The following is a 21,177-nucleotide window of genomic DNA, read 5'->3' as shown; positions in this document are numbered from 1 at the left end:
AACAATTGTTATTTTATTATTTAATGATTTATAGTCGTCATGTGTGTTGTTCATTGTTGTATTACTGAGTGCTTGTCATGTGTGTTTTAAAGCCAAAAGTTTGAAGTATGGAATGAAATCTTGAAGTTTTAGTGATTTTTTTCTTGTTTTAGGTCACTTCATTAATGTTTTTTAGGACCAAATCAAGACCCGAAAGTTAACTTATTTGATTCATTGACATGAAAACTATGAGAATAAAATATTATTTTAACCAAGATAAACGATACACATAACAATCTAAGTGCCAAAATTAGTCCTCAAGGAATGAAATCTTGAAGTTCTAGTGATTTTTTCTTGTTTTTGGTCATTTTGTTAATGCGTTTTAGGGCTGAATCAAGACCCAAAAGTTGTCTTATTGGCTTCATTGACAAGAAAATTATGGGAACAAACCATTATTTTAACCAAAATAATTGATACACATAACAATTTAGGTGTCAAAAGTTGCCCTCATGGATTTTTTTTTAAGATAAAAGTGATTTTTTCTTGTTATGCAATTTAATACATGAATATGCTAAACAATGAAACTTAACCTAAACCCTAATTATGTACCAATTTTACTAAGTTTGGCCCTTAACCCTAACCTTCATTCTAGACCCCATACCCTAAGCCTTCACCATAAACCTAACCCTAATATAATAATTGAATCATGACCCCTAACCCTAAACCTAGGTATGGGAATCCAATGTTTTACATCGATGCGTTAAAGACACTTTTGTTTTACGCCGATATGTCAGAGACACTTTTGCTTTACGTCAGGGAATCCAATGCTTCAAATCCTAACCCTAACCCTATGTCATAAATCCTAATTCTAGACCCCAGACCTTAAGCCTGCACTATAAACCCTAACCCTAATATAATAACTAAACCATGGCCCTAACCCTAATCCTGGGTTAAGGAATCCAATGCTTTATGTTAGTGCGTCAGAGACACTTTTGTTTTACGCTAATGCGTCACAGATATTTTTGTTTTACGCTAGGGAATCCAATGCTTCAAACCCTAACCCTAGCTCATAAACCTTAAACCTTGACCCTTATATATAGAAGTCATATTCACCTTCCACCAAAGGATCCATTTCAATGTCCCTGCTCGTCGTTCTTCCAAACAAAGCAAGGTCTCATACTTGAAGCCTTGAAAAGAAAAATCCACCAAAGGATCCATCCGATGCAACCCAAGATACATTCTATTTAACCCAACCACAACAAAATTTATTTGAACTAAACACATCTTCTTTCCGCACCATTTCCCACCAATTTGTTAGACTCACAAACATTTAGTGTTATTGAGGATCAACCTCACCCATACTGGAGTACCCCTGTAATAGAACCTACCTCATCAACCCAACCAATTGAGCTTGAGTTTACAACAGATTTTGGCTTACCTAATGAAGAACTCAGTCCTTTTAGTAAGGACAAAGACGAAGTTCTATGCAATCAACCCTAGAAAATTAATGATGAAGAAGTTGAGCTTGTTTCTCCAATAACAATCATACTGCTATACTACATGCCACCATACATGCATAATGTTGACCTTGAATCTAATTTTGAAGATTTAGAATACGGTCATATGTTGGATCGCGAAGAAGTCCAACATCCGGTGGGGAGTCTTTTTTAAGGGATTCATTTTCAAACAAAAAAGAAGTACAACATGCTTTGTATCAGTATCATGTGAGCAAAGGATCTAACTACAAGACACAACTATCAAACTCAACAAAGCTAATTGTTATTTGTGATGACAATGGTTGTGCTTGGAGGTGCAGGGCAATATACATTTTTGCAAGTAAGAAGTGGAAATAAGAAAGTTTTGTGAATCCCATACATGTTCAAATACAACAATCTTACAATATCATGAAAAGGTGTCTTATATGCTCATTAGTAAAAGCATCCACACGAAAATGATCCATCAACTTCAGTGCCAGCCTTGATAGCACACGTCAAAAGCACTGAATGATACACTACCACATACCAGAAAGCATGACTAGCAAAGCAAAAGGCCCTTGAAAACATCTACGGCAACTAGGAAAGATAATTCCATGATTTATCGAGATTGTTGCAAGCTATGCAACAATTTCTTCCTGATATGGTTGTGGAGAAGGAAACATAGTCAATGCCACCACAAGAATGTCAATAGTAGAGGGTTTCATGAAATTTCATCATCTTTTTTGGAGTTTCAGACCGTGTATCGATGAGTTTCAATATTGCAAGCCCAGTTTGAGTCGATGGAATATGGTTGTACAGTAAGTACAAAGGGACCCTCTTTGTGGCAGTTGCACAAGATGACAAGAATAAAATCCTTCCAATGGTCTCTGACGTTGTCGAGGGTGAAACAGTGGAAGCATAACTCTTCTTCCTCAAAAATTTAAAAAGGCATGTCACCCTACAAGATGGTCTATGTTTGATTTCAAACAGACACGAGTCAATAAAAAGTGTCTACTCAAGATGTAATAGTGGGTAGACAACACAAAATTGTGTGCATGTGTTCTACATTTGACACATTGCATAGAATTACATGAGGGGGTTTAAGAACAATGACATCAAAAAACTAGTTATCAGTATGGGTGAATGTCAAACTTCTTTCTCTTCATATTAAATATCACTTAATTTTCTATTATTCACAATATTGAAATTGTATGTTTATAACTACTCAGCATATGCAAGGACAAAGCTTACGTTCAATCACTACTACAATAATTTGAAGGAGGATGCAGATGGCGATCAAGCAATTAATTGGCTCAGGGAGATTCCACTAGAAAAGTGGACTCTCGCATAGGATGGTGGTATACAATGAGGACACATGACCACCAATCTTGCTAAGTCGATTAATTTGGTACTCGAGAAAACATGAAATCTGCCAGTAAGTGTACTAGTAAAATCAACATATATAAGGTGCAATGCGTTGTTCAACCAAAGAGGGAGAGAATTTGTAGCAAAGATTACATCTTGCTAAGTTTATACGCTAGTACTAAACAAGGCCATGGAAGACGCACAGAGAAAGGTAAACTCTCACATTATTCTTGAGTTCGATTGATGCGACACACGATTCTTAGTTCAGGAGACAATTGACCAGAGAAAAATTTTGCCTGCTAGAAATTTCACAATCAAGCTGGATGAAAGGTGGTGTGATTGTGGTAAATTCTAAAAAGTGCACTTGCCTTGTTTTCATGTTGTTGCTTGTAAGCATGCTCACCATGAGTACAAGAACTACATACATCTTGTGCATGCGTTGGAAAGTGTCTCCAACGTATATAGAGTATTGTGTGAGGAATTATGCAACAAAGTGTATTGACCATTGTGTCACGAGTCAAAAATCTGCCCTGACCCAAAGAAGGAAAGAAATTCTAGGGATCGTCATGTCTCCTCTCATATACACACTGAAATAAATATTCAAGAATCAGGTCAGCCAAAATGATGTTCCATGTATCACATCCTAATTCATTCAAAAAACAAATGCTCCTTTTGTGTAGGTTCAAGCCAACAACATTAAGTTTATATCATATTCATTGTATTTTAAAAAATTTGTTGTATTGTTTCAAATTTAAATACTTTGTTATATTGTTTGTAATTTTATGTCTATTTTTTAATTTAAATACTTTTGTTCAATTCAACTTGTTGGTTAAATATGTTTTTTTTTTATTTCAATTATGTTGTTGATTAATTGTGTATTTCAACAATCAAATAAAATGAAAATACAAAGGATTTAAAAAACATATACAAAATAATATTTTTTTAGCAACAACATATGAAAAATAATATTTTGGTTTAACAAAAACAAGATAAATATAGACAATTATTAAAACAAAAAAATTATAAAAAATAAAAAACAATTAAAAAAATTATTAAAAAAACATAGTTTAGAGACCAACTAAAAAAGTAGTTTAGAAATCAGTTCCTTGTGCAAGTAAGTCAAGAATCCATTTCTCATCTTGCATAATGATTTGTATCACTCATGTAAATAAAATAAAATAAAAACTTGTATTATTTGTATAATTTATTGTTTTTTAGGTTAAAAAAAACGTACAATACCACATTCACATTTTAGATAGCAAAATTAGTTTTTCTTTCAAAATTTAATTTTTAAAATTTAATTTAATTTAAATAGACTGAACATGTAAAGGACTTTTATATTATAATCTTGTTATATATTGACACCAACAACTCAATAGTTTGAGTGGTACTAGGTCAAAGTTGTATGCATTGTCAATGTATATTTTTTATAATGACAATAAGTAAAAAGTCATAATAAGTATGACATTTAAATTGTTGTAAAAGTTAACCAACATATTATGCATATCAATTTGTGATTGAATAACAATGAATTTTTTTTCACATAAATCATTTACTTTTATATGTTAAGATATAAAATAATATTATTGACTTTTATAATAACTATAGATGATTTCTAATTATGAAAAAATGTTAATTAATGGTATCTTTCAAAACAGTTTTTTAACATAGTCTTTGTTATTAATTAAAATTGATTAAAAATGAAAAAAAATTATTGTGTCATAAATCATACTTTCTTATAAAAAATAATAAATTACACTTATAATTTTGTAATTTTTAATAATTTTTAAAAAAGTAAAAAATATGTTAAAAACAGTGTAATAGAAAAGTTTTGTAACACTCTTATTCTGATAAACTAACGGTGTAAAAAAATCTTGACACCCATGCTACACGAAAATTAAAATTTTAAAATATGGTTTATTAATACAAATGTTCTTTTAATAGTAACTCTGTCCAATTCAATTTTACCCAAAGTTAAATAAATTATCACTTAGGCTTCGGCAGCAGCCATTAGTGGGCACACGATGGTGGTCCCCATCTAATTGGCTATGAAGATCTTAAGATAATTTCGATTGTCTTACTCAAACTTTGAAGAAGGTGCCATGAACACAGTTAAGGTGTGATTGGGATAAGCCATATTTTAAATAATAATTTCTTATCATGATAATGACATTTTATTATTAAAAAATTAGTCAAGATTTTAGGGCTGAATGAAAATAACATCTTTTTCATTGTTTCCAATCGGTTAATGGATACCTGTTAATGTTGCTTTCAAATAAATTTTTGTATGAAAATCACATCATCATTTAAAAAATGAGTGGTTGAATAATTTCAGTCATTACTTAACAAATTTTTGTATGAAAATCACATCATCATTGAAATGAAATGAGTGGTTGAATAATTTCAGTCATTACTTAACACGTATTACCGAGGAAAATAAAAAGAATGAAAGCCCAACCAGTTTCATTGTGAAGAAATCGTACCATATATAGTATCATTAAAAACTTGAATTCTAATCATCAATTATTACAGTGTTTTATCAACTTTGAAGCAAAAATTATTACTGTTTAAATTATGATTCACATGATATAAGAAATCACAAATTATATTACAGAAGCTACTTTGCCCGCTAATTCCATAAATAATTTTAAAGTCAAGTATTATTATAAATTTTGATTTTAATAAATAAATATTTAATATACCATCAAACGTGTAAATCAGTTGATATGAGCATATTTTAAGATATTTTAGTAATTTATAGTTTGAACTTCGAAACATAGAAATGCTTATGTTCAAATATGTTGAATTGTAAAAAAACAAAAAAAATCCTTTGTAACCAAAAAATTAAGGTGAATTCAATACAAAAAAATATTTTGATGTGTATAAATTTGAATTGATTTTTATTTTAAAAATATGAATATTTGAAGCGTTCAACACTAGTATCTAAAATATGCACATGTTCTCATGAGTTTGAATTTCCTTTATGTAGATGTAAGGACTCTAACACTTAATTTGAAATAACAAATATCACACTAAAAGGAAGGTTAAATATCGTATTAGAAAAATTTAATATTTTTTTCTAAAGATAAAATGGTTTTTAAAAAGATCATTATCACAAGCTTAAAAAAAGTGCTCTTAATAAGAGAATTTATATTCAAAAACTTGTGGGTTCAAGGATAAAACTCAAGCAACTAAAGATAAACAAGTTATGACAAAAGTTAGAGTGAAATCACAAATTTTACACAAGTTCACTTAATCTGAACTACGTCGAGTTCTCATTTACACAACTGTAAAAAGTTTCACTAATTAAAATTCATTACAAATGAGTTTTTACTCTATCACTCCTAGCTACAATAAGTATTTTCTATGTCACTTTTAGCTTATCCTTAATCTCTCACTAAGATTAAAAACACTCAAGTACTCTTTGATCATTAAGTCACTTGTGCCTTTCCAAACAATTTGATTGATCTATTGCTTAACATCTCATTGAGGTTTGTTCGTTGCTTGAAGATTCTCAATGCATCCTTTTGAGGCTTGGTTATTAGATTTGGGTTGAGTCAGTGGGTCAACACATTCACTTAGTCTAACGTACTAGGTCCAAATTCTCTAAAGAGTTGTCTGGGTCACTAAGAAATTTTTAAAATATAAGAAAATTATAACTACAAGAGGATTCTACAATGCACCATAGCTTTAAGTGGTTTATGGTGCACCCTATTTTAATAGCTTATAGATTAATCTTTGGTATACCATCTTACTACAGACTCTCCATGTTTGATCTGAATCGCTCTCTTGTTGATGTTGTTCTTTGTCATAGCTTTGTCGCCAGAGGTAATTTTTGGCGACGATAATACTTTTGTCTCTTTCTGCATCTTCTCATTCTCTATTCTTCTCCCAGCACCTCCAACTCCCCACATTCTCCTTCCCTCTCTTAGGTTATGAACCAACATTTTCCATCATTATTGCAAAGCTCGCAACGCAAAAGGCAATTGACTGCTCAATCTTAAGGTCTTAAATGCAGGTCCACAAAAGCACCTGTGCATCGATCGGATTGTCATATATGAGGCAGAGGATGCCAATGTTGTTGTTGGAGACCTCCTTGATATATGAAATGCATTGTTGTTGTAGAGTTCCAAGTCAAAAGATAAGGTGCATTTAATGCATAGTAGGAATTGAATTTTTACCACTAAGGTTTAGGTGGTTTAAATGCAAAGTGGAAGATTGCATTTTACAAGATGAAGCCTATTTGAATGGATGCATTGAAAGTTGTTTTTGTTTCAACTTCCAAGAGAACTTATTTATTATAGTTGGTGACAATCTTCACTATAAATAGAGAAGAAAATTAGTGGAGAAAACACACATGAAGAGAAATTGTGAAACATAGTCACTTTGTTGAGAGAAAAGTATCTTGGTTTGATATAGTGTTATCATTTCTTGTAACTATTGAGTGGGATACTCGAGTTTGTAGAGGTGATACATAATTTAGGATGGGTTACAATCTTGTAATCATTTTTGTGATAGTGAAATACTTTTTGAGACAGTTTCGTGAATGTGTGCAAGAGGTGTCAAACCATGCAAAATTCTTGTGTTTGTTATTATTTTTCCTACGGTATAATCTTTATTGTATTCTCACGATCCTTTATGGGTGTAGGTAATTTTGTTTGAGGAAGCGTTGATTACCCAATAGTTGCAAAGGGAGAAGGCAACAATTCCTTTTGTTGGTCCTCTTACTATAATCCACGAACTAGACATGGCAAAGAATCTTGAACTTGCCTTTACTTTGTTGAGGAATACCTACTTTGACAAGGTATGGATACAAGTATGGGTGTTACCCGATTTTTTTAAACAGGAATGGGGATGAACATCTAACTATCCTTGTATCTGTACCCGCTATCATTACGTAATTTCTTACAATTTTTTGTTAAAACATTTTTTGGGTCACCATGATATTAGTATGAAATATCCACCAACTTTACTAATGATTAATCTTCGCCAAAGAACTTAGTTGGTCACCTTTAATAAGGTCTACCTTCCCAACCATGTTTTTTTTTTTTTCATTTACAAGGCTCAAACCCAATACCTTACTTTAGAGGATTGAGCCTAGTATCACTTCAGACCTACAACTTATTGGTTGTTATTATATATATATATATATATATATATATATATATATATATATATATATATATATATATAAATTAAAAGTATAAAAAATGATGCGGTGGGCTTACCAGTGGATATATCTGAACTCAATAAAATCTGACAAATAATGAGAATAGGTATTCAAATACTAGACCTGTCTTTTTTAATAGTTGTCCCACTTTTTTTTTTTTGTAGACAGAGAGTCAAATTTGTCATCAACCCAACCCGACTCACCCCTTGTCATGCCTAAGATGAATATGAGTGAGTATTTTTTCTTGCCATCACTAACCGCTATCCCTCCCAACCTGAGAGTAAGTTGAGATTAACCTATAGATGTAAAGGAAGGAGGCATCAGGAGAAAGACAAGAAATGAAAAAGGAAATAAAAAAATATAATGTAGCCACGAGAAATGAAATTTAAAGTTCTATCACTAGCATCAAAATCAAAATACATTAGTAAGTTCTATTTATCATTAAAATTTTCTTTCATGTAAATTATATATACAAAATTTTATACTAATCTAAAATTAGTTAATACCTCATACCTCATTCGTACAAATCAAAATTGATGTAATATATTTCTTTTTAAAATATCTTTATCATTTCATGAGGTTTTTTGTTTTGCTTAATATGCTTCTTATATACAGATTCTGAATTACGTACATATTTTGGCCTTAACATTATCACCCATGACTCCAAAAATGTCAGAATAGTTTTAAGAAATTACTTATTTAATGACCCCCGTGTTGATCTTATCTTTCTTGCTAAGCATTATTCTACTACGCATCAATTTTGACTTTTGGGGGTAGGAAAGTCAAAGAATCGAAGTACTTGTTAATCATTTTTATTAACTACTATGAAATAGTCATCAATGCATATTTAATAACTCATTTAGCTACCATACAATTATGAATTCCCGATTCCATCGCAAACAATGTATAAGTATGATCAAATTAAAAAACTAAAATATGGATTAAAAATAATATTTCAAAATTCGATAGGTCCGTCTCAATCAAGCTCACAAAAATGTCAAATTCCCAGTCCATCTCTTTACCATAGCAACCAAAACGAAAACATCTAATCGCAGTTCTTAGTTTTGTTATATGCTAAACAAACAATTGGTGGAAGTCATAGCATTAAATCAAAGAATTATATTCCATTAATCAGTCATGTGCACAGTGTTATTTAAGAAAAGAAAAACACAAAGCAATGTCACTGAACAGTAAAATAAAAATGACGTGAGTTTCATTCCTGATATATTGCCAAGATACAAGGCCTAGATCATGTGATACACAACTGTAAAAATACATAAATTAATTGCAATCCAAGGATAGATGATGACTGACTAAATCGGATGCCAGAGGGTCGCAGAAAAAGCCCAGAACTGCATTTGTTATATCCACAAATTTGTTTTCAACAGGCCCATTGGGATGTCAGTCTACTTAAGCAGATGAAAATGGTTGGACTAAAACAACAAACAAGTGGATGAAAATTAGAATGTAAATTCAGGTGTTGGTTGAAGACACAACTAACTTCACCTCCAACCCAGGCTTGCATTTTGGATTTTAGTATCTTCATCCCAAAGTAAATCTTCATTCACCAATGAAGAACGCAGGTCACTCGTGGTTCCTCCCAGTAGTAGTAGGGCATCAACAGAGTCATAGATGGTGAAAATATACCAACCAAGAATAAATCATACAGGCATCGTGTTATATATAAGGTGAATGGAGTACATATCTCAACAAAAGAATAGCAATCCACCACATCAGTAATGCCATTTCTTCAATGAAGATTTGCAGGTTGCCAAGAAACTTTTCAATGGTCTATCAAGGCCGTTTCAGTCTCCGACAGAGGGGCTGCAACAACAAATTCCAACATGTGAGAGAGATCGTATAATGTGGCTAAGTTAAGAAACTTCTAGTATAAAGATATGATGGGGGCACAAGTACACGTTCGTCCCCCCACCCCGAAAAATGAGCAAAACCTGAAAATATATTCATATAAAGTATAACTTTAGCCCACCCAAATATCCTTATTCTAGTTTCTCCCATGAAAGTATGCTTCAGAAGAATATATCTGCATTAATCATACTTAGTTAAAAATATGCAAATGTAAGTTTTTCTGTGAAAATGGAGAAACCCCTTTGTAAAAGGGGAAGAATACAGAAACAAACATTAAAAAAGCATTTAAAAATCCCTACACCCAACCCCCTCTCCCCCCAACCCCCTCTCCCCCCAAGTTTTTTTCCTGCTCTGTACTATATTTCAAATAAGCAAAGCATTTAAAAAATATCAGGTGATAAGAACCAAAACATTGTTGAAAATTCAACATACCCAGCAAGTCTTCAAATGGATCTGTCAAAAGTGATGAGTCCATTAGCAAAGGTGGTGAGAAGACTTGATCCTGGGCATCCTCAAAATCAAAAATTGACCGCCGAGCATCAGATGTTGAATTTGAACCAGGATATGAGAGAAAACCATTAACATTGTCATAATCAGAGACAGAAAGCCTTTCCAAATCATTCAACATATCTGGAAATTCATCAAACTTTCTCTCCCCATGCCCACCGGATGCATGACTCTCAAGCAAGGAATCATCCATTTGAGATACAAATAATCTTTTGCTCCTTAATGAAGCTCCCCTTTTGTCTGCATCTAAATTAGAAAAGCTAGTTTCTGAAAGAGGGACAAAGAAATGCTCAGAACTTTCATCAGATTGACTATCCCGTGATGACTCTGAATTACATGACCGCAATGACAGAGCCGCTTCTCTTACAGACCTCTTCAAATTGTGGACATAGGAACTGTCACTATCTACAAAACAAAGCCATTATCAGCCACTGTGTTCTAACTGATGAAATCCCCTTGAAAAAATCATAAATAGATGATCCCAGTCCAAGAATGATTTTATATTTCTTAACATAACAGCAAGAGTCCTTTAAGGTTAAACATGGATGGTGCACAAGCTCACTTTCCTTTGTATTGAAGCTTAATTGAATTATGAAGAAGGGGGATCATGGAGGCAAGGATTGATTGAAATCCTAATCCATTGGTCAGAGAGGCTTTGATACCATGTCAACGACCAAGTCTCCCAAATGCATAAGCTATTGGGTGGAGACTCAAATATGATTTATAGCTCTAACAAAACATTTAGACAAAAGGCCTAAGATGACAAAACATACCTTCTGCTGAACTTGCTACTTCGTTATTTGAAGGAGGATCCAGTGATTTCCTATCAGAGAGGTTCTCTGTTTGGCTGGTTTGAGGAGAATTATTGTGCCGCCTTTGGACATTTCCAGCTTTTCCAGAAGATGGAGTCAAGCTAAACAATTGAGGAAGCTTTAAAGTGGGAGGACTAACAGAAACCTTGTCAAGCTGAATATTAGATATTCTAGAAGTCACCTCACTAACATCATCAGTGCTATTGTCCTGAACAATATGTGACATGGAAAAATAGGGTTAAATCATACATGGTATTGTGAAGACATCAAAGCAACAATCACATTATACTAAAATAGTAGAATACCATCCTCCCACTACTCTGTGTCTGGATAGGTGACGTTGATCGACCATTAGGTCTGTTCATTGGAGGTAGATTGGAGGCTATACAGTTAACCTTTTCTGTACACTCAGATATGGACTTCTGTATGGTTGGAGCAACGTCCTTGAGTTGGTTAATAAGCACCTGCAAATGAAAAATGCAACTATGTGAGATTCCTAGGGAGGAATTTTTCAAGTATAGGAAACTCTGTACAAGTTACTCAACCCCTACTGCAAAAAGCGGGAAGAAATAGTCAAAATATACATCAACATTTAAGAGTAAAACAAGAAGCTAACTCATAAAGGGAATATAAATCCTCCATAGCCAGTGCTATTTGCTGAATAGCAAAGGACAAAGCTAGCTGGAATTTTACTCATATACTTGCATTAATACATAAGCCACAGACATGCAATAATTATATACAAGCTGTCAGCAAAAAAGGAAAATAAAGTCTGTTTGCATCTTAAAAGATACAGTCCACCAACACAAAAAAATGCAGAAATTTATGCATAAATCTATTCCCTCATACATAAAGGGTGGGTTGAAGTGATCTCCAAACAAAACTTTTTTTCCACTCTAATAAACAACACCTGCCTAAGAAAAGTAAAATTTCCAGTACATCAATGTAACTTTCTGCACAATAAAAGTTCCAAAAAGATCAATTAAATAAGTAGTGTCAAAATATTAAGGACACCATTTCTCCTTCAGCATAAAAGCATCAAGTTGGTCTAAAAGCTTTATCATAAGTAAATGACTACTAAAATGAAGCTGCCTTTGGAATCAACCTAGGTAAGATCAACCGCTCTAGCACATTTTAAAGCATAATTTAATGCATTACCTGGAAGCTAGCCAAATGCTGCTGATGCTCTGCAAGGGTTGCTGCTAAAGACTCAGCATGGCCACTTGAATCACCTTCCTGTGCACTGCGCAATATATCAGGACCCTCTCCATCATTCGCTTTTGCCTACAGATCATACTATGGTTAGATGTTTCTATAAGTAACAAATATCAGTGAATAACAATATGATGTGAATTAACTTACTACTGGGCATTGTGATTCTCAACTGAATATAACGATAATAACTGTGAGTGTAGGGAAAGGGGAAATAAGATATAATTACAACAAATACATTTAATCACCAAGTATTTGGTGCAACAAAGTTTGATTATCTTAATTTTCAAGAGTTTGGACTATTGAACAACAAGCATCAACTATATATTACAAGAAATATATTAACAAAAACTTGGGACAACTTGTTAATCAAACAACACATGTTAAGAAAAGAACTTTATCATGATTTTAAAAGTTTTATAATTTTCCATGGTCTATCACAGAAATATAATGCTGAAAGAAATAAAATGCTAGATTGTTAGCTGATAAGATAAAAATCATGCATGCCCAAGGGTTGACAAAAATCAAGATATTTAACAAATAATATAACCAAAGCTGTTTGGTTTCTTACCCCAAAACATAAAGCCATTTAGTTAATGCAAAAACATATAACAGTGTCAGACACAGGCAATGGTCACAAGTAACATCAATAAACTTATATCACAGTTGATATCTCAGTAAAAAATAAAAATAGTGAACAACTATGAAGAGCTTGATTTTAGTTCTTGAAGTTTCTTTTTTTTTTTTTGTGCCATACTCAAAAAGTTAAAATTAGCTAATGACTTCCTATTCATAAAAGCAGTTTATGAAACCCTCATGCCTCAAACTGAATTACTATATAAACATATAACAGTGTTTCTGTCATTGGAAACCATAAACTATAGACATCAATGAAAGGAAGGAATTATAATAGCAGATAGTACCATCTTTAAAGAAAAGCTTGCAAAGAGCATACCAAATGAAGTGATTGTTTGTGGATACGCTGCAAGGCATGGGTCCATCGCCGTATAACCTCTGCTACATCAACAGTTTGGTGGGCTCTTCCAGTTCTGTCATCCACTCTTGTCAATGTCTCATTGCTAAAATGTGATCCATCATTCTCTTCTTTGTTATCCATCGCAGACAAATCCCCAGACTGAGCAGATAATACATCTGAATAAGGAGCTTGAGAACTCTGGTCCATTGCTGCAAGCAAAGATGATCCAGAGATTCGATATCTGAAATTTTGTATCAATAAGTTAGCTGGTAAATTTGGCCTACATGTATTGGACAGGCATGGCAAGCAATCACTACATTACCTATGTTCTCGATGAGCTATCAAGTCCTCAATAGGACCAGACGCAAGAACTTCATGTTGACCTGTATTAAAAACTCAATATCATCATAAGCTAGTCTTTTTTTATAAAAAAGTTAAAAAAAAAATAACAGAGTATTGTACGTCGCAGAGAGACAAAGCAAGGAACCTTAATATCTTAAATTGCAAGGATCCTAGTACCAATGGTTTATCATCAACACTCATTGAAAACATAATGAGCATATCAGAAATGAAAAAGGAAAAATAAAAGACTTTGAAAATTAGCAATTCTGTACGGCTATACCACAAAAAATGGCATGAGCATGTTAGACAACAATGAGAAGAGCAAAATCTTATTATTAATCAATTTACAAATACAGGAATTCAATTGTAGATATAACCCAACCTATCAACATATAATTAATTATCTAGCCCACTTAACAAAATCAAACTTACTAGAATTACATGATCCATTAGACATGCAAAGAGCAAGGGAAGTATTAATCTTTGCACTTACTTTTACGAGCTAATAAAGATTCCCATAGTCGAGTAGCCTTTGAAACTAAATGGGAATTTTGACTTGAACTAGAGACAAGATCGTCCCAGAGTTCTCCTTCCAACTTCACTTTATTCCTCAAGTCATGCAGTTTTTCCAATTCTTGTTGCAAATAAGCCTGTATTCAGATTTTACATTATAATTGCATTAGAGAATATTCTTGATGGGGAGAGGGGATACGAACTACATACAATATATAACATATATAAGCTGGATTTGGTACATAGCCTTCAGTAATTGATATACCTCTTCAGCACATAAACCACGAAATTCAGCAGTCATTTCATGAGCCAAATTCGACCACATAGCCTGCCGCTGTACAGCCATCTCTGCATTTTTAAGAAACTTTCTTCTTTCAAGGGCTATTCTTGCCTGTTTAAGACCAAAGACTCAATTGGGTTACTTAAAGGCCAAGTGACATCATCAACATAAGAACATGAAAGAAAAACAAATAAAGCAAAAAATAAAAATTATTTTCTTACCCATTTTAATCAGTGTGAGCAAAGAGAATGTAGAACAAAATTCAAAGGACATACACAGGCAAAGTAATATTAATACTTTTCTAGGACTTCAAAGGACTTCAGATTTAAAAAACAATTACACTAGAAGCACAACCATTTTTTTGTAAATGTTTGGAATGACAATTTTGCATTCTACAGCAAATATGCCAAACATGCACACATATTCCACATGATGATTGTCAATTCATCCTTCACTAAACTTTCATGGAATATCACCATTACCTTTGTAACTGGAAGTAGAGTAGCCGCATGTGAAAAGGCTACATCAGTCAATGGCGCAGGCAATGGGTTAGAAGATATGTCAGCAGTAAATGTCCGTCGATGAACCTCTCGTAAAGCATGCAAAGAAAGTTGCCATAGAAGCTCAACAAACCTACATCAAAATGTACACTCAAATAACTTCAGAACCATCTTTAACAAAATCCAAACAATGAGCTTCCATTGCCATCTTACCATATGAGACTACTATAACAATATAACAAAAGCCTTTTCCCACTAGGTGAATGTGAGCACTCTATGGATCCAAAAGTCATATAAACCAAGTCTATAGAAAGAACATCGAGATCTAAAGTCCTTTCTTCATTGGTTTCACTAACTGTTTTTTCTAGATCTCAATCTACCTCTAATATTGGGCTATTGTCCACCATATCAGCTTCAGCTTTTTATTACTAGGGTGTCTAATAGTCTTCTTCTCACATGGCCAAACAATTTTAGGTGAGATTCTAATTCTACCATCTTTTCCTCAACAAGTTCTACACTTACCTTCTCCCAAATGAATTAACTCTCAATCTTGTCTAGCATGTTCACTCATTCACCACAATGTCCTCATCTCTATAACATTTAGCCTAAGCTCTTTTTAGCTCTTTACCGACCAGCATTCAGTATCATAAAACAACGCTCAACGCCTCAGTAAAGGAATTTTCCTTTAATGGTATTATTTAGGGGGAAAAGTCTCAGTCCCTCAATACCTACAACTACTTTGTTCAGCTCCTAAATTCTTCAAAATAACTCTCTAAAAGCTTCAGCAGATTAGAATTGTCCATGACTTCCCTGAACTTTGTAAATATCCATTCATTCATAAACAAATAAAACCAATTCCACTCTCACCACAACAATGCACCAATTTACAAACCAATTTCCCAAAAAGGCAAACCCTTAAACTACATTCACTTTTCCCCCTCAGTATCCCCTTACTCCCAGGGATCAACACAGTCAACTGCACACAAACACGAATCAACAAAACATGGCACGATCCATCACACAAAAACACCACCAACCTAGGTCCACAGCATGTAGCAAGTGAAGAAACCCTCGAATTGCTCCTCGGAAGCGCGCCCTGCGACTCAAGCTCGCTAATAATCCCTTGCACAACCTACACAACCAAATTCCAGCACAATCCAAACACACATTCACTCAATTTCACACCAAAAAAAAAAAAGCGAAAGAGAGGAAGAAAATAAAACAGAAATCGATATTACCTTACGAAAATCACGCGACTGCGCGGAATCGAAAATCGGCCAGACCTTATCGAAATCCTGCGAGATCGAGAAAAAAAACCGAGGGTTAGAGCGAGAGATCATAGAACAGCGAAGAGCGAGGGAGTGGATTGAGAATTAGAGATATATACTTTCGCGGATTGAATTGGACCTCTGAGAGAGGAAAGGATGAAGTAGAGAAGCTGTTCCCCCAATTTAGGGTTCGAGTGACGGAAATGCCCGACCCGAGGAGTCGCGTTGGAGGCTCCGACTCCGATAATCGCCGGATCCAGACCCAACAACAAGCAATTCGTGTACATTGCACTCTCCAGCTCTATCTCTCTCTCCTTCTCTCTGTCCATCGTCATCACCTTCACACACTCTCTCTCTCTCTGTGTTCTTCTTCTTCTTCGTTTTGTTCTCTCTCTGTGTGTGTTTCGGTTGCTTTTGCTTCTTCTTTTTCTTCTCTCTAATCCTGCTCTATCGTGTTGTGCAATTGTGGTTTTGTTTTTTGATTTTTTTTGGTTTTCTTACTAGTATTTTTGAAAGGGGAGGAGGTCCCTGGGTTTGTGCAGAATTGCGGAACGGCTCCGCAATTTGAAAAGTAGGGGTGCGTATTGAATTTCGGGAAAATTTGGGGTTTTGTTTTTTAGACTTTTGCTTCCGGAAATGCACGACGACGTCGTTCGGTGCCGGCGAGAATTGTATCGTTGCACGTCTTGTCGTTTCGGGTTAGGGGAGGTGGAATGTTTTGTCGTGCTTGGGACCCAACCATGGATGATTAAAGGCTATATTAGATTACGATTTTTAAAAAATATTTTAACAAAAAGAATTCTTACAAATTTTAAAGATTATATAAAAATATTATGATTTATCATATTTCTTTGTAATATTTTTATGATAATTTTGATTTTAATAAATTTATATTATAAAATTTTAAAAATTTAAAAGGATTTTATAAATTTATAAGATTTGAAAGAATTTTATGAATTTTAAAAAATACATTTAAAATTATAAGAGTTAGTGAAAAAAATTATAATAAATGATGAAGTTTTGATTAAAAAAGTAAAACTAATATAATTTTTTTAATTTTTTAATAGCTATATTAATTCTAATTTTATGTCCTTCTATATTAATCTTTCTTGTAATATCATTTTTTCACTCTCACTTTTATATTTGAACAATAGATTTAACATTATACGTTAGTTTTTTGAGTTTTTTAATTGTTAAAATTATTTCATGATAAATCTAATGATATGTGCTAAATGAAATACAATAATAAACATATACTAAAAGGAAGTAATGAGGATGGAAAATTGGTAGGAGGATTACTAAGTTAAGTAGATGATGAAATTAAGGGTGACCGTCACGAAAATATTACGTCGAGTTAGTGTAGACATAGTCAGTATAAGAAAATTATGGTTAGTCTTAACACATAAGACAAACAATAATTTAATTTAAACAACAACAACAACAACAACAACGCCTTATCCCACTAGGTGGGGTCGGCTACATGGATCAACTTCCGCCATAATGTTCTATCAAGTACCATACTTCTATCCAAATCATTAAGTTCGAGATCCTTTTTTATAACCTCTCTTATAGTCTTTTTGGGTCTTCCTCTGCCTCAAATTGTTTGTCTTCTCTCCATCTGGTCTACTCTCCTCACTACAGAGTCTACCGGTCTTCTCTCTACATGCCCAAACCACCTAAGTCTATTTTCCACCATCTTCTCTACAATAGGCGCTACTCCAACCCTCTCTCTAATAGTTTCGTTTCTAATTTTATCCTGTCGAGTCTTACCACACATCCACCGCAACATCCTCATCTCCGCTACACCTACTTTATTCTCATGTTGGCTCTTGACCGCCCAACATTCTGTTCCGTACAAAATCGCCGGTCTTACCGCAGTCCGATAAAACTTTCCCTTTAGCTTGATCGGTACCTTTGCATCACATAACACCCCCGATGCTTTTCTCCATTTCATCCATCCTGCTTGAATGCGATGATTCACATCCCCTTCAATTTCCCCATCATCCTGTATTACAGACCCAAGATATTTAAACCGTGTGTGACTTGAGGGATAATATGGTCTCCTATTTTCACCTCTGAGTTAGAAACCCTCCTTCTTTTGTTGAACTTACATTCCATATACTCCGATTTGCTTCTGCTTAGGCGAAAGCCATGTGTTTCTAGAGCTCGTCTCCAAGTTTCCAACCTCTCATTCAACTCCTCCCTCGACTCTCCAAGGAGGACTATGTCATCTGCAAAAAGCATGCATCTCGGCGCTATCTCTTGGATTTGTTCCGTGAGGACATCCAGAATTAAGGTAAAAAGGTAGGGGCTAAGGGTTGACCCTTGATGTAAACCAATTGTGATGGGAAAATCGTCTGACTCTCCACCCTGTGTCCTAACACTAGTCGATACCCTATCATACATATCTTGGATAGCTCGAATATATGCAACCCTAACCCCTTTCTTCTCTAGAGCTTTCCACAAAATCTCTCTAGGCACTCTATCATACGTTTTCTCCAAGTCAATAAAAATCAAGTGCAAGTCTTGTTGGGCCATGCGATATTGCTCCATCACCCGCCGTAATAAATAAATCGCTTCCATGGTCGACCTTCCCGGCATGAAACCAAATTGATTCTCAGTAACTTGAGTCTCCTTTCTTAATCTCCGTTCGATCACTCTTTCCCATAATTTCATGGTATGACTCATGAGCTTGATTCCCCTATAATTTGCACAATTTTGTATATCCCCCTTGTTCTTATAGATTGGCACTAACGTGCTTCTCCTCCATTCTTCCGGCATGCGTTTTGACCTCATAATTTCGTTAAAGAGTTCGGTGAGCCACTCAAGACCTCTATCTCCAAGAGTTTTCCACACTTCAATTGGTATGTTGTCTGGCCCCACCGCCTTACCATTACTCATTCTTTTCAACGCTTCCTTTACTTCCTGTTTCTGAATCCGACGATAGTACTTATAGTTCCGGTCCTCTTCTCTTGTGTCTAGACTGCTAGAGTCATATCCATATCCATCATTAAATAAGTTGTGGAAATACACCTTCCACCTTTCCTTGATATCTTTTTCATGCACTAAGACTTTGCCTTCTTCATCCTTAACACACTTTACTTGATCCAAATCTCTAGTCTTCCTCTCTCTACCCTTAGCAAGCCTATATATAGATCTTTCTCTGTCCCTGGTTCCTAGAGCTTGGTATAGTCCGTCAAAAGCTTGGGCTCTTGCCTCACTCACCGCCTTTTTGGTTTCATTTCTAGCTATCTTATACTTATCCCAAGTTTCAGAATTTCTACACCTAGACCACTCCTTGAAACACTCCTTTTTTACTCTAACTTTGCTCTGAACATTTTCATTCCACCACCACGATTCTTTACCCCTAGGTCCAAAACCTCTAGATTCACCCAACGTCTCTTTAGCCACTTTAATAATCTCTTGGGACATCTTGTTCCACATATCATTTGCACTTCCTTGTGATTGTCCACACCAACCCTCCCATATCTTTTGTTGGAAGATTCCCTGTTTCTCACCCTTCAAGTGCCACCATTTGATCCTTGGTGCTACCATAGGACTTCTTCTCTTTGCCCTATCTCTAATTCTTACATCCATAACCAAAACTCTATGTTGGGTAGTCAAGCTCTCTCCCGGGATAACTTTACAGTTCAAGCAATACTTCCTATCAGACTTCCTGATAAGGAAGAAATCTATCTGAGAACATGTCCCTCCACCTTTGTAAGTGATAAGATGTTCCTCTCTTTTCTTAAACCATGTATTGGCTATAGAAAGATCCAAAGCCTCCGAAAACTCCAAGATGGATTTACCCTCCCCATTCATCTCCCCTAGGCCAAAACCCCCATGCACCCCCTCAAAACCTCTAGCCACGCTACCTACATGTCCATTGAGATCCCCTCCTAGGAAAACTTTCTCTCCTTGGGGTATATCCTGAAGTACCCCTTCTAGATCCTCCCAAAATTTTACCTTAAAGTGTTCTGCTAACCCAACCTGAGGTGCGTACCCACTAATAACATTAAAGGTGTCCTGTCCCACTACCAATTTTAAGACTATGATACGATCTCCTACTCTTCTTACATCCACGACATCCTTCTTCCACTCCTTGTCCACAATAATCCCTACCCCATTTCTTGATTTGATTTTTCCCGTATACCACAGCTTAAATCCCGAGTTGTCTAATTCTTTCGCTTTTTCACCTGTCCACTTAGTTTCTTGTAGGCACATAAAATTGATCTTCCTCCTCACCATAACATCCACTATTTCCATAGATTTTCCAGTAAGTGTGCCTATATTCCATGTACCAAAGCGAATCCTCCTGTCATGAACTAGCTTCTTTACCCACACCCGTTCACGAAAATGTGGGAACCCTTGCTTACTTTTCACTACATCCGGGCGGCGATGCAGCGGCCCTTGCTCTTTTGACACTGTACTCGAGCCATATAGCGCGTTGCTTCCGGGCAACGACCTAGCATTCACATTATTACGTAATTGATCCATGTCATAGAGATTCGACAAAGTTTAACGTTGGCTGTCGAAAGCCTAACACAACCCTCTCCTTTTATCCGGGCTTGGGACCGGCTAAGAATAGCAAAGCTACCCTAGGCAGGATTCAATAATTTAATTTAAAAACAAAGGAAAAAGTGCATAGGAGAGGAGTATATTTTACATTTTTTATTCCAAAAGAATAAGAAAAAAATATATGGCACAAAATCTTGAAGAATATTAAAAAGAGAAGAGAGTATGTGTGATGAGAGAAAAGAAAGTATCATAACTGGTTAATAACCAATAGAAAAAGAAAGAAAAAAGTTTAACAAAATCTCAAGGATTTTATGTGAGATTGTTTGATAAATGTTTTATATTAAAAAATTTGATGAAATGCATCAAAATATTTCTTAAAAAACAATCCATT

The 21,177-nt window shown here is 34.6% G+C and overlaps 1 protein-coding gene across 1 annotated transcript; it reads right to left on the bottom strand.

Moving 5' to 3' along the window:
* Positions 1-9,093: 9,093 nt before the first annotated feature.
* On the bottom strand, positions 9,094-16,765 carry LOC100807170 (AUGMIN subunit 6). Its single transcript, XM_003553829.5, has 13 exons — positions 16,388-16,765; positions 16,239-16,295; positions 16,038-16,132; positions 14,983-15,133; positions 14,486-14,611; positions 14,201-14,357; positions 13,688-13,748; positions 13,345-13,606; positions 12,336-12,461; positions 11,483-11,641; positions 11,139-11,385; positions 10,291-10,770; positions 9,094-9,813 (listed from the first exon to the last, which is right to left on the bottom strand). Exons 1-13 carry the CDS (start codon positions 16,601-16,603, stop codon positions 9,773-9,775), a joined length of 2,178 nt encoding a protein of 725 aa, XP_003553877.1. The 5' UTR covers positions 16,604-16,765; the 3' UTR covers positions 9,094-9,772.
* Between the last annotated feature and the right edge of the window lie 4,412 nt (positions 16,766-21,177).

This window comes from Glycine max, chromosome 19 (assembly GCF_000004515.6).
Source record: "Glycine max cultivar Williams 82 chromosome 19, Glycine_max_v4.0, whole genome shotgun sequence".
NCBI lineage: Eukaryota > Viridiplantae > Streptophyta > Magnoliopsida > Fabales > Fabaceae > Glycine > Glycine max.
The sequence above is the reverse complement of the archived record's forward strand: the minus strand, read 5'-3'. Positions and strand labels throughout refer to the sequence as shown.

What these genes read in the sequence shown, in the direction of transcription:
- LOC100807170 (XM_003553829.5), bottom strand. Translation starts at nt 16,603, where the DNA reads ATGACGATGGACAGAGAGAAGGAGAGAGAGATAGAGCTGGAGAGTGCA. An exon ending in GTGGTTTATGTGCTGAAGAG is followed by an intron (nt 14,358 to 14,485) that starts GTATATCAATTA and finishes ATCTGAATACAG; the next exon opens with GCTTATTTGCAACAAGAATT. An exon ending in AGTAGCAAGTTCAGCAGAAG is followed by an intron (nt 10,771 to 11,138) that starts GTATGTTTTGTC and finishes TTTGTTTTGTAG; the next exon opens with ATAGTGACAGTTCCTATGTC.